Below are 13,833 nucleotides of genomic sequence, written 5' to 3' on the forward strand. Positions count from 1 at the left end.
AGGGAGAGCCCTGTTTAAAAAAGGGGGCGTGGTATGCGGCAGGAATAGCGTATGATTGGCATGCCGTAGCCTGGCCATTGTATACAGAAGGGGCGGTCTGTTGAAAACAGGGCGTTCCTGTTGTTATGGAAGCCAGTCGGTTGCTACGGAAGGAGGTGGGCATGTTGCCGTGGAAGCGGCCCGTTGCTAGGGCGAAGGGAGGCGCTGCGAAAATCTCGCGCTAGCAGGCTGGCGCGCCAACTTTCAAAGCGCTTCCTGGCGGAGACAAAACAACAGGAGAAGGATGCAGATGAAGACATGGATTTAAAATAAGTTCAGTGGGAAAGAGTTAATGAATCGCGTTGGTCAATTAAGGGCTAGGTTGGACAATTCAAGAGCGAGTGTAGCGTTCTACTAGAGACCGATGATCGAAGCGTATTCACTTAAGCCGGAAACAGCTGTGATGCCATTCATATCTGTTATTATTATTGGAACGAATACATATTACAAATAAACTGGTATCGCTTTATGGAACACAGCAAATATATTGCCGATCAGTTAGCTGCTGTCAATACGCACACATTACTGTATATAGCCGGTAAATAGCGTTAGGATTCGTATTACTAATACCTGTGTGTACTGTGCATACAATGCTTGGGCGTATCCAGCAAGACAGTACGGTTATTTAAGCAACAGAAAAAAAGGAATAGCATTATTTTCTTAATGGGGGATGGGGGTGATGAGGGATATAGATGGTTTGACTTTCACTGACCTATCAGCTAAAGCGAAAGTTTAAAACGGGCGTTTGCTTTGTTATAGCTCTACCTTTTCATACAGGGTTGCAAAAAGTCCTACTATTGATTTAAGCTTTATAATATTTTCAAATACAATACGGTCTTGCTGTTTTATTGCACTTTTTAAAAATAATATTTACACGCGTTTGTTATTCTGGGGCAGCATTTTCTAAATTAACCTCAGAAATGTCACTGTCGGAGATTCTGTTTTAGAGAGATTGAAGTGTTTCCGCTCCTCGCTCTTGTCTAAACGCAAGCCCCCGGGGCGGTGTTGACAGCGCGTCGCTGGGATGTCAGAAGTTCAGCCGTGCTTCCAGCTTTTACGGATCGGTTCAGGTCCAGACTCCGGCTCTGGTTCAGGTTCAGGTCGGGACCTCTACACTTTCCGGCCTGCGTTGGCTCGCTGTGTGTTCAGACTGGGCCGAGCAGAGGCGTGTGATGTCACCCTTCAATCAGATAGCTGCTCGGGGCTGATCTCCCGTCTTCACGCAGAGATCCAGGCTGAAAGGGACGAAGACTGTGCTACAGCTGACTGGAGAGTGTTTGTAGTTGATTGCAGCACCCACGGTGAGTAACTGCATCGAGGTCTGTTTGCGTCTCATCGCTTCTTACTAACATGGTATTGTCAAATCTCTCAAGATAATTGTCCATATAAATAAAAGCGTGGGCTATTTAAGTTGTTCTAAATGGATACGTGGTCAGTCCTCCCTGATTGATTACCGCCTCGTAATTGTTTCTAGAATTTGCATTGGGACTATTGGCAGACTACAGCCAATGCTGTAGTTCAGTTCTGCGTTCAGTGAGTAGCCACATTTGGATTTGTTTCTATGCAAAGAAACATCAGTTGTAATGCTGGCTACAGAAGCACCTACCAACTGAGCAGCCTCTCCTGTCAGATCTGCTGTCTTACCCATCGTGACTGAAATTGACTTGATATGGAGGTCAGCTTTTCTATATTGCTGTATACATAAGGAGTACCGTTTATGAACCAAATTGTCACAATTGTATGAGACTGCCGACACAAAAGTTTGTCTTACAGGTTACAGTTGTTTTGATTTTTATGTCTAATGTTGTATTATGTAATATTGTCCTACAAAAAAATCCATTGTGTCATTGTGTGACCCTGAGCAAGTCACTTAACGTCTTTGTGCTCTGTCTCTTGGGTGAGACGTTGTTGTAAGTGACTCTGCAGCTGATGCATAGTTCACACACCCTAGTCTCATATCTTGTAAAGCACTTTGTGATGGTGGTCCACTATGAAAGGCGCTATATAAAAATAAAGATTATTATTATTATTATTGTTATTATCATCTTAATTATCTTATTGACGTTCGCAACATTATCACTGTTCCTCTTGTCGTTGGGATAGTTTTGCTCTGTATGGCCCAGGGCTGTAGAATAGTTGCACACACACGATCAACTATCTGCAGCACAATTATAATGATAAGTGTGGGATACGTTGCTAATGATAATACATGACAAGAGTTTAATTTAAAACACTTTAACATAATTGAGCGAATGTTGCTCATTAGAAGACCGGAGTCTAATCCTACAGTTTGTTTGTCTCTCTCTCATAGGTACCCTGGTAAACGATGTCCACCTGACTCGTGGGGTGCGAGTGGAGCTAACTGACGGAGACATTCTGACATTCGGGCATCAAGAAGACCTACCTCTGCCACCGGCCTGCTCTGCCCAGGCCCAGAACAGCTCTGAATTCTACTTCCTCTTCCAGAAAGTGCGTCTGCGGCCCCAGGACTTTGACGCGATCACCCTTCCCAAAACACCTGCCTTCACCAGCTTCGCTGGGACTGCCACCCTGCTCCGAGGCTTCACCCCAGTCTCCCCAAGCAGAAAAGGAGTGAAAGAACTCGCCAAGCGCCCGGAAAACTCAACCTCCTCGACCCCCACTTTAAAACGCTCGACCCTAATCCTGAGCTCCATCGGAAGCCTCAGCAAGCTGCAGGCTCAGCCGCTCACCTTCCACCCAGACAAGGCAGACGACAAGAGGTTAGAGAAGCAAAACCCAACAGTGTCGTTCTCCATCCCTCCAGCTAACTCGAACGCCCGCCCATTAGCCCCACCCTCTGGCTCCGCCCCTTCCCCCGCGAACACGCCGAGCGGCTGCGTCCGAATCTCGAAGAGCCGTCGGAAATCGGCTCACACGGTCTTGCCAGAACTGGAAGACGAGATCCAGAGGTTTTCCGAGGAAGTGAAGCAAAGTGCCTCAGCTAAAAGGCGGCACTGCAAATCGGAATCGGACGTCCAGTCTGATGTGTACCAACGGCAGCAGCACCCCCTGGTGGAGTGTTTAGAGCATGACCCAAGCCCGCTAAGCAGGAGAAGGAGGATTCAGAGTGACACGCCTTATATCCCAAGGAACCGAAGCCCCTCCCAAACTATTACTTCTAACTCCTGTCTCTACAGCCCTGTACATAACGGACAGCGGGGTATTGATAGAGCGCAGGGGGAAGCCAACAGGGTGATGCTCCAGAAACTGCAGATCACACCAACAGGGTAAGTGTAAAGGTTTTCAAATCTGTTTTCCTTTGTATGAGCTGCAGTATATCTTTTGCTGTGCTGCGTGTGTACAGCTATGGCCAAAAGTTTTGCATCACCTAGAATTTTAGGATTGAGATATAATATATGATGTAAGAATAAACAATATGAACATCATTTAGATATTTTATTTAACATCATGCAACCAAGAAACTACAAAATGATATCGCCAAAGTCTACCGGAAGTCATAATAGTAGTACGGTATTTCATGTTAGAGTTCGAAATGACACATTTTTCAAAGCGATATGTAGTTCAATATGCTAATGTAACAGTATTCTGCATTCTAACAAAATGTGTTAATTCTATAGGATGATGCAAGCATGATGTTCATGTAGGTTTTTTTTTTTAATTTTTTATTAAGTGTATTGTCTCAATCCTAAAATTCTAGCTGATGCTAAACATTTGGCCATGGCTGTAGGTCTACTTTCTTTTTCATGGCATTTAAAGCTACAGTTTTGTATTTACAGCTAAAGTCCAGTGCATGCATGTTAACAGGAATACCGACACACTACTTTGTGGTTGATTTATTTCTTTTTTTCTAATCCTTTTTCTCCATTTTTAAGGAAGCGACGTGGCCGACCGCGAAAGCACCCGGTGTGCCAGGTCTTTTCTCACACGCTCTACGTGGAGGATCGCAGCGAAGGGGGCAGAATAGAGACTGGTCACGGTGAGGTGGCAGAGCCCTGTGCTGCCCGCTACTGCCACCACCCACAGGAGGACACAGTGCAGTGGGTGCAGTGTGACGACTGTGACGCATGGTACCACGTTGCCTGCGTGGGTTGCAACTACAGCACCCTGAAGGACTCTACTACAGAGTTCCACTGTGGCTGCCAGTGATCAGAGGATAACGAACAGGAACACAAGGAGTGATCTGTTTAGTTCTGGTGTCTGTGCTTCTCTTCGCATCAGCTTAGTGTTTAAGGACCTTTCCACGCCTCACTACCACCATGGGACAAAATCCTATGATAACTTAAATGGCTGGTTGATTGCTTTGTGCGCTGTACTACACAATCTACCAGCTGTGCGGTTAGCAGATTAATGGTCAGCGTGTTGGAAGGAGTATGGAGTTGCCTTTCTGTATGCTGGTCACAGTAAAACAGCTATTGTGATGCATATAGGTCCTAATGGGATGTTTGAAGAATAATACGCTATAATGATAGTTAATTACAGACAATTTTGTTGAAAGGCATAAATAAGAGACTTTGTTCATACCAGCTATGAATCATATATTTAGCGCTTTTGGTCATTTATTACAGTAGATATCATGTGAGCAATGGATTGGATTATTTCTATTTTACTTTGAGTCTAATAAGAGATTTGATTAGCTGTGCAAAAAACAGCTAAGAAGGGGGTTTCTGGCTGCAGCTGATGCTGACATAGGAGCGTTCCTGTCGGCTCCCGGAAAATTACAGCTTGAAGAAAATCTTCGGGGCCCGACCCAATCCTTTCACCGCACACTGCGTGCGTTTGCAACGTTCTGCAGCCCTGCTACAAGGGGTTGGATACCTCAACACTCCAGTTCTGCTGGCTTGAAAGAAATACGCTGGCAGTCCACATGATCCTTGAAGGTAGCTCAGGAATGACTCTGCTTTCTTGTGCTGGCTCTTCTCCACCTGCTTTTCTGCAGGTGCTTCTTGAATCTTGTTTCATCGCTTGAACTTTCTGTGGATTGCTAAGCTTGAGTCATACTCAATAGAAATTCAGTAGATCTGATCACTCATTAACCAGTATAGAGTATACAGTCAATTAAGGATTAATTAATCCTTGCACAGACCAAATACTTTTTTGTAACTTTTTATCTTGTGGGATTTTTTGTCATTGGTGCCAAATGTCAGAATTGCTGGACATGCTTGATTTTGAGATACTGGATTACATGGTCTTTTCATCTGTTATTCTACCTGGGTAAAGATCATCTCTCCTACCCGAAATCTTAATGAATAGACGTCATTGATTTTCTTGTACCAGGCTAAAGGTCTTACCAACTTTCATAAATGTATCAATACATTACAAAACTCACCAAAGTATGGGGACTGATCAGTAAATGCAGAGCAATTGGGGATTTCATGCAGATTTTACTAGATATGTTGGTATACTTGAATAGATGCAAAGATGTACTACCAATGCAGAATGACTGGGTGCTAGAAGTATTTTTGCAATGGTCACTCTCAAAGATTTAAAAATATTCAATGCAGTAACAGTCTTGGCAGTGAATATTGCCAACATCCTTGCAGATATAACTTTATCTTAGAGGATGATCCTTCCAGTCCTCATCCATTAAGAGCAAAGGTGGTACTCTTGTGCAGAGCTGACTTGAAACATGCTCCCTCCTTCGACCTCTAAGGGAAAGGGTGGTCAGGGCAGGTTTAGGCAGGGAGACTCAGCAGCTCCCTCCCTCGCCCCCTTAAGAATAGGGGTAATCCCTCCTGCCCAGGACAAACTTGAGACAGGGGAGATAAACTGCTCTTCCCTCACCCCCAAAGTCCAGAGAAAAATTAAACATGGGGACTGAACTGCCCCCCCTCACCCCCTGCGAGTAAGGGTGGTCCCGGCAGTACAGGGCAGGCTTGATGCCACTGCTTGATTTTATTTGATGAGATTGTAAAGTTCTTTCTCAACTGGAGCACCTTATCCTGTAACTGTTTTGTACCTGTTTTTTTTGTATTATTGTTCTTATTTGTATTATTTTTATATATTTTTATTTTATTTTCTATTCTGAGAGCTTGCTAAAGGTTCTTACTTTTCTATCAAGCCACTAATGCATTAATTCTCAGTTCAAATGATTTAAAAAATGTTCTGCTGTCGTCGACCAGAGACCGTGCCATCGTCACAGTTTTGTGTCTAATACCGTTTTCCGAACTGAATGAACAGAACTATGGAGCAGCCCTCTCCTGTGTTTTGGTCTGCAGATATTACAGCCCCTATCCCCGTGGCAAAGCACATTCTGTATTAAGTGGAATCTGGAAAGGAACTTTGTCCAGCAAAACCATGTGGGGACTGTAATAGGTTGAGACCAACATGGAGCCACAGGTTTCTCTTGTATCTTTGTAACTGAATATTTTAGTTTTATTGTAGATATCACATTTATTGCCGCAATAATACAGTATATTCAAGTACAGTGCTTTGGTAGCGTGTAACACAGCAGGAAATATTAATAATCAAACCACAGGCATGCAGCAACTTTAAAATAAGTGTTTTCTTTGACAAATTTTTCCATCAGCATTAGAATCTCTGAACCAGCCTATTAAAACACAGCATAACTACCCAGATATTCCAGCGCTGGTCATTGCTGGAATTTCTTTCTGGAAAAACCTGTTTTCAGAATGACAGTCAGAGGTGGAACACATTGTGCCTAATGCAGATACATCTAAAGGAGAGCTAACTAATGCCCCCCTTTCTGGCTGAGAGTTTTACAACACAATAGAGACACGGCTGTATTCTGGTGCCTGTGCCATAGGTCACATTGTCTAACTGCAGTAAATTTGAACTACATTACAAGCCAGGACCAGGATACACAAGCAAGTTTTCATCTTGAAATATCTGTTTAGTCAAAATGAAAGTATAAAATAAAGCCAGTATTTTGTGAATCCCATGACTATTTAGTGTTTTTTTTTTTTTCCAGCAAGCTTAGTTTTGGGGTTTTTGGAATGACATGTTCATGTTATCTGTGCTATAAAAAAAATAAATAATATATACATATGGACTTGAATGGCTTGTTTGTAGTTTTTTTTTTTTCTGTGAAATATGAAGTTATGTTCTTCAGCGCACAATGCTATTTGTGACAATCATCTGACACAAAACAAAATGTACTCAGAGAGATAATTAAAGTAGACAGACTGGAGATGAGGAATTTGTTGTTGGGTCTTTCACCCTTTTTAAGTATATATATATATATATATATATATATATTATATACAGTACAGGGAACAAAACATGACTTTTCATGTTGTTTATGTAGCAGCCAGAGTCTCACACATCAATATATATTTACTATTACATTTTCCAGAACTCTCTGTTTAAATAATAAGGCTGCACATTTAGAGCTGGTTTCACAGACCCTGATTAGCACTAATCTTGGACTACCGAATGCTATCTTAGACAGGGTAGTCAAGGCTAGTGTTAATTGTGGTCTGTGTAACTAGCCATAAGCGTTAAACGTCAAAATCAGCATGTATTGCAATTCTTAATGGCACGGGTGCATAATAAAGGGACAGTTATTGACTATTAATTGCAATACAAGTTGCTCCAAGTCCTGGCTATCTACATTGAGGAATGCTGAATCTCATTAAAGGATTGAGAAGTTGAAACTGATGTTTGGAAGTGTAGCCAATTAAACCCCCCCAGACTTCTACACACTATCACATCTAGAAACTGAAAATAAAAGGTTTTCTATATTATATATATATATATATATATATATATATATATATATAAATGGAAAATATGCATGTATTGTCTTTGAAAGTTGCATCGTTGAAAAGCAGTCAATACTAATGAGCACCAGTGTATTATGAAATGAGTAAAATTCGAGAAAAATCACCATTAAGTGTATAATATATTTATATAAACCTGCTGTACCTTTTGTGCTGAGTGCTGGTCAATTAAAAAATGAATTAGTACGTTAGTTGAATGGTATATAATAAGGAAATCCCAGAAGCGGTTTTCAGAAAAACAATTAATACTATATTTTAATAGAGTTGATACTTAGACATCAATAATTCAACAACAGGAAATCCGAAACAGATATTTCAAACGTTCTCATGCTTGCTCTGGGTAACTGTATTGATGTACATGCGTACAGAGGGAGGGTAGCTGACTGGGGTAAGAAGGGGAACAACCTGTTTTTTAAGTTTGTATTCTTAGTGAACTTAACTCAAAATCGTCAAATGTTTTGGCCAAAATGCTTATGAAGCTTGCTCGTAGTTTTACCTCAGAGTTTGTATTTGAGCATTTGAACATACAGATGAACTACATATTTTAAAACTGAACCCACAGCATTATTTAGGTAAGAAATTATAAAACATGGCAACAATGAATAAGACTTCAAATAAAAGATTAGCAATTAAAGATTTGCAAGAGTTGTTGTGCTAACTTTTTTAAGCCTTGATGAATATACTTTCAAGTAACCTTGCAACATAATAAATGAAAATATTTTTTATTATTATTTACAAAAACACATCACTTGCTTCCCAAAAAGCCCTAACTTTTTTCTTTTGCCTTTTTTTCAGGCAATCCTTCCAGCCACCTCTCTACACATCCTCAATGTCCTCCAAAAACTCGCCTTCAAGCACGAAGAGGCATTGTCCTTCTTGCCATCCCATGATGCTTTGGGAGTGTGTCCGCCCATTGACGTCTCTTGAGCCTATATGTTTAAAATGTTATTTTGTTACAACCCAGAATTCAGCTGGAGGGCATTGGTCGCCCCATTGAGGAGGATACTGATTGGGGGAAAGTCTCACCTTCATGGAACTGGGGGACATAGAGAGTGGTAGCGAAGGATGAGCCGTAACCCTGAGGCATCATGGGATTGTGGAGGGCCATGGTGGGGATACTACTGTACTGCACAGTACTGCTATCATATTCCTCAATCCCTGGGAAGGCGTTTCGTTTTCCTTTTTGTCTTCGGTTGCAGAACCAAACACGGACCACCTTTAAAAGAGGACAGCTTGTTAGTTAGCATTTTGCAGATATAATGTGTTCTGAAGTTCTCAAACCCAGGACTGGGGGCAAGGCTAGCGATAGTGGCTGATTGCTATCTCTTTGCTTTTCGCTTAACCCCTTAAGGTACAAAAGGAATTTGTTCAAACGGTTTCTTCTTAAAATACATTTGAGAGCAACTCAAGTATCACAAAGAGGAAATTGAACATTTGGATGACCAGATTCAACCTGTCAGTACATTTTAAACCCTGTTTTGTGCACCTCATTACAAAAATAAAAAGTGTGGGTATTTTTTTTTTTTTTGTGTGTCCCTTATACCTTTAAAAGGTTAAAACAAAAGCTTTGAAAACTCAAACTTCACTAGGACTAGTACTTTTATTCCAGTCAATCACAGCATTCACTCCAGCAATTTTTGGTTTTGCAATTTGAGCTTGTAAAAGACATCAGACTAAGAACTGTTAATTTCAGCTGCAGAGTACTTACATCCTTTTCCAGATTGAGGTCGTCAGCGATCTGTGCTATCTCTGGTGCGGAGGGCTTGGGACACTTGCCGAAATACGACTCCAGCGTCCCCTTCACATTGTTCTCGATGCTCGTCCTCTTTCGTTTGCGAGCCTGGATAGCAGCCTGCTCCAGATTACACAACTGCAGAGAGAGAGAGAGAGAGCGGGAAAGAGAGAAGAGAGGCAATCAGGATTAGAGCCCTGCTTGCACTAACCACTTTCAGCACATTTCAGCATTTTTCACAATTTAGTGTGTCCAATTATAATTTTTCCCCTGATTTTCTCCCAATTTGGTATGCCCAATTGCTTTCCCCCTCACCGCAGCAATTCCCTCACCCAGGAGACCTGAAGGTTCAATGGATGTCCTCTGATCCCATAACCAAGCCAGCTTCCTTTTCTCCCAGGAACTTGAGAGTGGATGCCAGCATAGCTACCGACCTCTGGAGGATAAAAGCCAGCCCCGCAGATATCTGCTCTGAACTCACTGGACGACTGGCCAGCAGGGTTTGCTGCAGAACAATGAGGAGAAACAGTCCCTGCTGGTTCTATCTCCCTAACCCGTGGAAGCACCAGCACCAAAGCGACGCTCCCTTCAAAGTCACCAATGAAGACCGACCTAATTCGCACAGCCAGGACATGAACCTGCGCTGTATGACTCACCCTGCACACCACGTGGCTGCACTTCTACCAGGTGAGCTACGAGGGGAGCCACATAAATATAAATTTTCCTAAATATACATCTTGCTAAACTTTGGCTCATAGTTCCCAGCCCATGGAATACACTGTGGAGCCTGGACATCAGAGCAGCTCACCTCCTGAAGGTTCTCGTTGGTGTCCACCTCTCTCAGCCAGCGCTCCAGCAACGGCCTCAGCTTGCACATGTTCTTGAAGCTCAGCTGCAGAGCCTCAAACCTGCAGATTGTTGTCTGGCTGAACATCTTTCCTGAAACAAACATCTCAAAGTCATTCACTTGGAATAGCCCACTTAGTGCAATACAGAACCGTTGCAACCGTCTGCCATAATCAATCAAAATTGCAACCAGCACCCCTCTAATCTCCACAAATCCTTAGGGCGGTTCAGGCTGAAGAATGGAAGCCTCTTTTGTGTTTAGACTATAAAGTGGATACTGGAAATGCTCCACGTTATCTTATGTCTCTGTTAGACATGTAACTCTCCCTATGCACTAAGAGTCTTTTTAAAATCCCTAAATTGAGATCTAATATGGGCCAACGTGCCTTTGTATATCAAGCGTCTCAACTTTGGAACCCCTTGTCTTCGAACATATAAAAGGCCTCTGCACAATGCCTTTCTAAATCACTCAGAAATATTTATTTTAAATCTAACCTGGGTTGCAAATCCTGTAAATACCGACTATGACCAGAATTGTGTGTAAATTGCTTTTTAAGGTTTAATTTTGTATTACTGTTTTTATGATTGTTTTAAGGACCTCCTTGAAATGACACGCACAGCTATGACTAAGACTTATGCATCACCCTATAGAATGACCTAATTTTGCTTTCTAAAGTCGAATGAAAAATTACATATGGCGAAACGTCAAAAGGGATATGAACATTTTCTTTTTCGCTATAGTAAAAGAAACTGATGTACTACAATTTATTTTTATATACTGTATGATAATATATATATATATATATATATATATATATATATATATATATATATATATATATATATATATATATATATATATATATATATATATATCATCATATGTCTCAATCCCAGAATTCTAGGTGATGCAAAACTTTTGGCTGTAGGATTCTATCCTGCTTACATAAATACATTTGAAAGATGTTTCATTTGTCTGCAGTGAAGACTATAGTTAACATTCTGTGGTACCATTCTATCAATTGCAACCTTGCTGCATAAGGTGCCCACAAGTATAGAACCATTGCATTTCCAATATAATCTGTCTGCGTTGCCACTGAAGAGCTTTGGGAAGGGTTCTTACCATAAAGCACACCCAGAGCCAGTCCCACATCAGCTTGTGTGAATCCCAGTGTTATTCTCTTGTGCTTCAGCTCTTTGGCAAACTGCTCCAGATCTGCTGCACTGGGGGTTTCCTGAGACACAAAGACAAGAAATACATTGAAACTTCCCATTACCACCAGTACTCGATTGTAATGGTGTAATTTGCATGTCCCGATTACACATAATTCTATAGCCACTGCTTTTTCTCACCTTAACTGGACAGTTACTTTATATATAAATGAGATTTTTGGATGTACACAAAAGGTTTAATTGATTACACTATGTAACACCATTGACTATGTAACACAAAAATGACTACAAAAGATTTAGAAGTGACTAGTTTTAGTATAATCGTAAATCTCGAAAAACAACTCACTTCTAAATCTTTTGTAGTCATTTTTGTATTACTTTAGTATAAATACATCTTAATTAGGATTCATATGATGTTTTTTTTTCTGACTTTATGTGAATGAAAAGACACAAATTCGCTCGTTTTCTCATTGGAAATAGGTAAATTTCAAAATATCACTGTCCTGGTCACAAAAGCAAAGTTTGCGGGGAATAATAGTCATTTTCTATACTTTTGACGCATAAGCAATTAGGAAATAACACATACTACCCAGGAACAAAAAAAAAAAAAAAAGTGTTACACTGTGTTATTTATTTATTTATTTATTTATTTCAGCACGTTTCGGACAAAAGCCCCTTTTCAGCTGTGTAGAAAAAAAAAATTAAACACAGAAGGGCTTTTGTTCAAAATACCTGAAATAAATACTTTTTTTAAAACCCTTTGTGTACATTCAGAAAAAAAAAAGAAAATATATACTTATCTATAGGTATAAAGCAGTGAAAAAGTAGAATAAAACCACCAGCCTCCCAATATTAAACAAAACAATATTAAAACTAAAGCTTTGAAAACCATGGGAAATTGCAACAGGAATAAAAAGCATTGTAGTTTTCTTTGGAAATAAATTCTTCACAAAGCAAAATGACAAGAGACCCTTATACAGCCCTGCACCTTAGAAAAAGAACCATGACTTCTCAACTGACCTCATCTCCACTATCGCTGGAAGTCCCTTTTCCATCTTCACTCTCTGGGCTGCTGCTGGCTGGGGGGCTCTCACTGCTTCCATCGAGGGGGCTAAGTGGTGCCCCAAGCTGCCCTTGAGCCCCCAAGTTGCCCAAGTGCCCTCCACCATTCCCAGCTAGAGTCCGAGATGACACTGGACTGCTGCAGGGAAGCATTCCCCCTGCTGCTGAGGTGGGGACTGGAGGAAGCAAGCAAGAGTTCCAAGGATGGCAGAGGAAACTTTCCTTCTCTGCTTTCACCCCTTCTCCACCTTTGAAAGAATCATAGACCCCTGTGCCCCCTCCGTGTGGCATCACCATTCCACTGTGGGCCCAGGCTTCAGCCCCAGGGAAAGTGTACCAGGCTTTGGGTAGTCCATGAGCCCCTATGCGGGCATTGGTAACAGAGTGGTCTTCAGGGACCACCTGCCCATATTCTGCTCCTTTATAGGTATATCCTTGAGCCGAAGTAAAAGGGTCCGGAAAATACTGGGGTCCAGTTTCCTGGCTGAGGTGTAGTCCATCGGCAGGAAGGTGGAAAGATCTTCCAACATCTTGTCCAACTAACCGTCCTGTCATCGTTTGAGATGTGTTTTCAGAGTGGTGAAGTTATTATGCTGGTCTTAAACAAGGCAACTAAAATACACACCATGCAGACTCGGGATTCATTCATCGGCACCTTCCTCTCTCTCACCTCCTAAATGCTCCTATGTAAATGTCCCTCCCTTGATTGGCTGCTTATAGGACAAAGAGGCGGACCCCTCAGTGCTCTCCCCTATGACAGGCACTGAGCATCCTCTGGATGATTCCCTTGTTAGGGGACTTCAAAGTCAAGATCAATCAGGCTGCGGAGCACTGCAGGGAGGGGAGCTCTCCCTTACCTTACAATCTTCTAATCTTTTGACCACCCCCACCTGCCCACAGCCATGAGCATGCTAATTGGCCCACTCCCCAACCCCCTGCTCCTCCAAGTCCATCCAGCCATCAGACAATAGAATCCCAGGCTGCTTCTTGTGGAATCCTGCTGGTCTGGTTTCCATTGTCCAGAGGCTAAACGACTGTCTTTTCTAGCCCCAAAGTTCAAAGACATTGTGCTTCAACAGAAACCCTGCTGACCCTTTGGTCAATGGTGGCAGCAGTTATCCCCTCTCAGTTTGGTTTTGATATACTGTAAGGTGGCACTAAAAAACATTCATGCAGTTACTTTTTAATATCCACATTTGTATATACAGTAGCGCCAAAAAACATTCAGGCAGCTATCTAAAGTTTCAATACCCATATTTT

At 41.7% G+C, this 13,833-nt stretch overlaps 2 protein-coding genes and 1 pseudogene across 2 annotated transcripts; 1 reads left to right on the plus strand and 2 right to left on the minus strand.

Moving 5' to 3' along the window:
• Positions 1-13,833, minus strand: part of LOC121298644 — a 145,912-nt pseudogene that overhangs the window by 79,955 nt on the left and 52,124 nt on the right.
• tcf19l (transcription factor 19 (SC1), like) lies at positions 266-6,943 on the plus strand. Its single transcript, XM_041225845.1, has 3 exons — positions 266-1,340; positions 2,351-3,287; positions 3,894-6,943. The coding sequence occupies exons 1-3, from the start codon at positions 1,064-1,066 to the stop codon at positions 4,165-4,167; spliced, it is 1,488 nt and encodes a 495-aa protein (XP_041081779.1). The 5' UTR covers positions 266-1,063; the 3' UTR covers positions 4,168-6,943.
• On the minus strand, positions 8,577-13,128 carry LOC121299098 (POU domain, class 5, transcription factor 3-like). Its single transcript, XM_041226636.1, has 6 exons — positions 12,532-13,128; positions 11,462-11,573; positions 10,301-10,431; positions 9,469-9,630; positions 8,787-8,976; positions 8,577-8,689 (listed from the first exon to the last, which is right to left on the minus strand). Exons 1-6 carry the CDS (start codon positions 13,126-13,128, stop codon positions 8,577-8,579), a joined length of 1,305 nt encoding a protein of 434 aa, XP_041082570.1.

Source organism: Polyodon spathula, chromosome 24, assembly GCF_017654505.1.
Source record: "Polyodon spathula isolate WHYD16114869_AA chromosome 24, ASM1765450v1, whole genome shotgun sequence".
Taxonomy (NCBI): Eukaryota; Metazoa; Chordata; class Actinopteri; order Acipenseriformes; family Polyodontidae; genus Polyodon; species Polyodon spathula.

Excerpts from the sequence above, each read along its gene's own strand:
- tcf19l (XM_041225845.1), top strand. The coding sequence starts at position 1,064 with ATGTCAGAAGTTCAGCCGTGCTTCCAGCTTTTACGGATCGGTTCAGGT. Across the intron at positions 1,341-2,350 it reads AGTTGATTGCAGCACCCACG|GTACCCTGGTAAACGATGTC; the intron begins GTGAGTAACTGC and ends TCTCTCTCATAG. Across the intron at positions 3,288-3,893 it reads CTGCAGATCACACCAACAGG|GAAGCGACGTGGCCGACCGC; the intron begins GTAAGTGTAAAG and ends TCCATTTTTAAG.
- LOC121299098 (XM_041226636.1), bottom strand. The coding sequence starts at position 13,128 with ATGACAGGACGGTTAGTTGGACAAGATGTTGGAAGATCTTTCCACCTT. Across the intron at positions 9,631-10,300 it reads CCAACGAGAACCTTCAGGAG|TTGTGTAATCTGGAGCAGGC; the intron begins GTGAGCTGCTCT and ends CTCTCTCTGCAG. Across the intron at positions 8,977-9,468 it reads ACCTCAATCTGGAAAAGGAT|GTGGTCCGTGTTTGGTTCTG; the intron begins GTAAGTACTCTG and ends CCTCTTTTAAAG.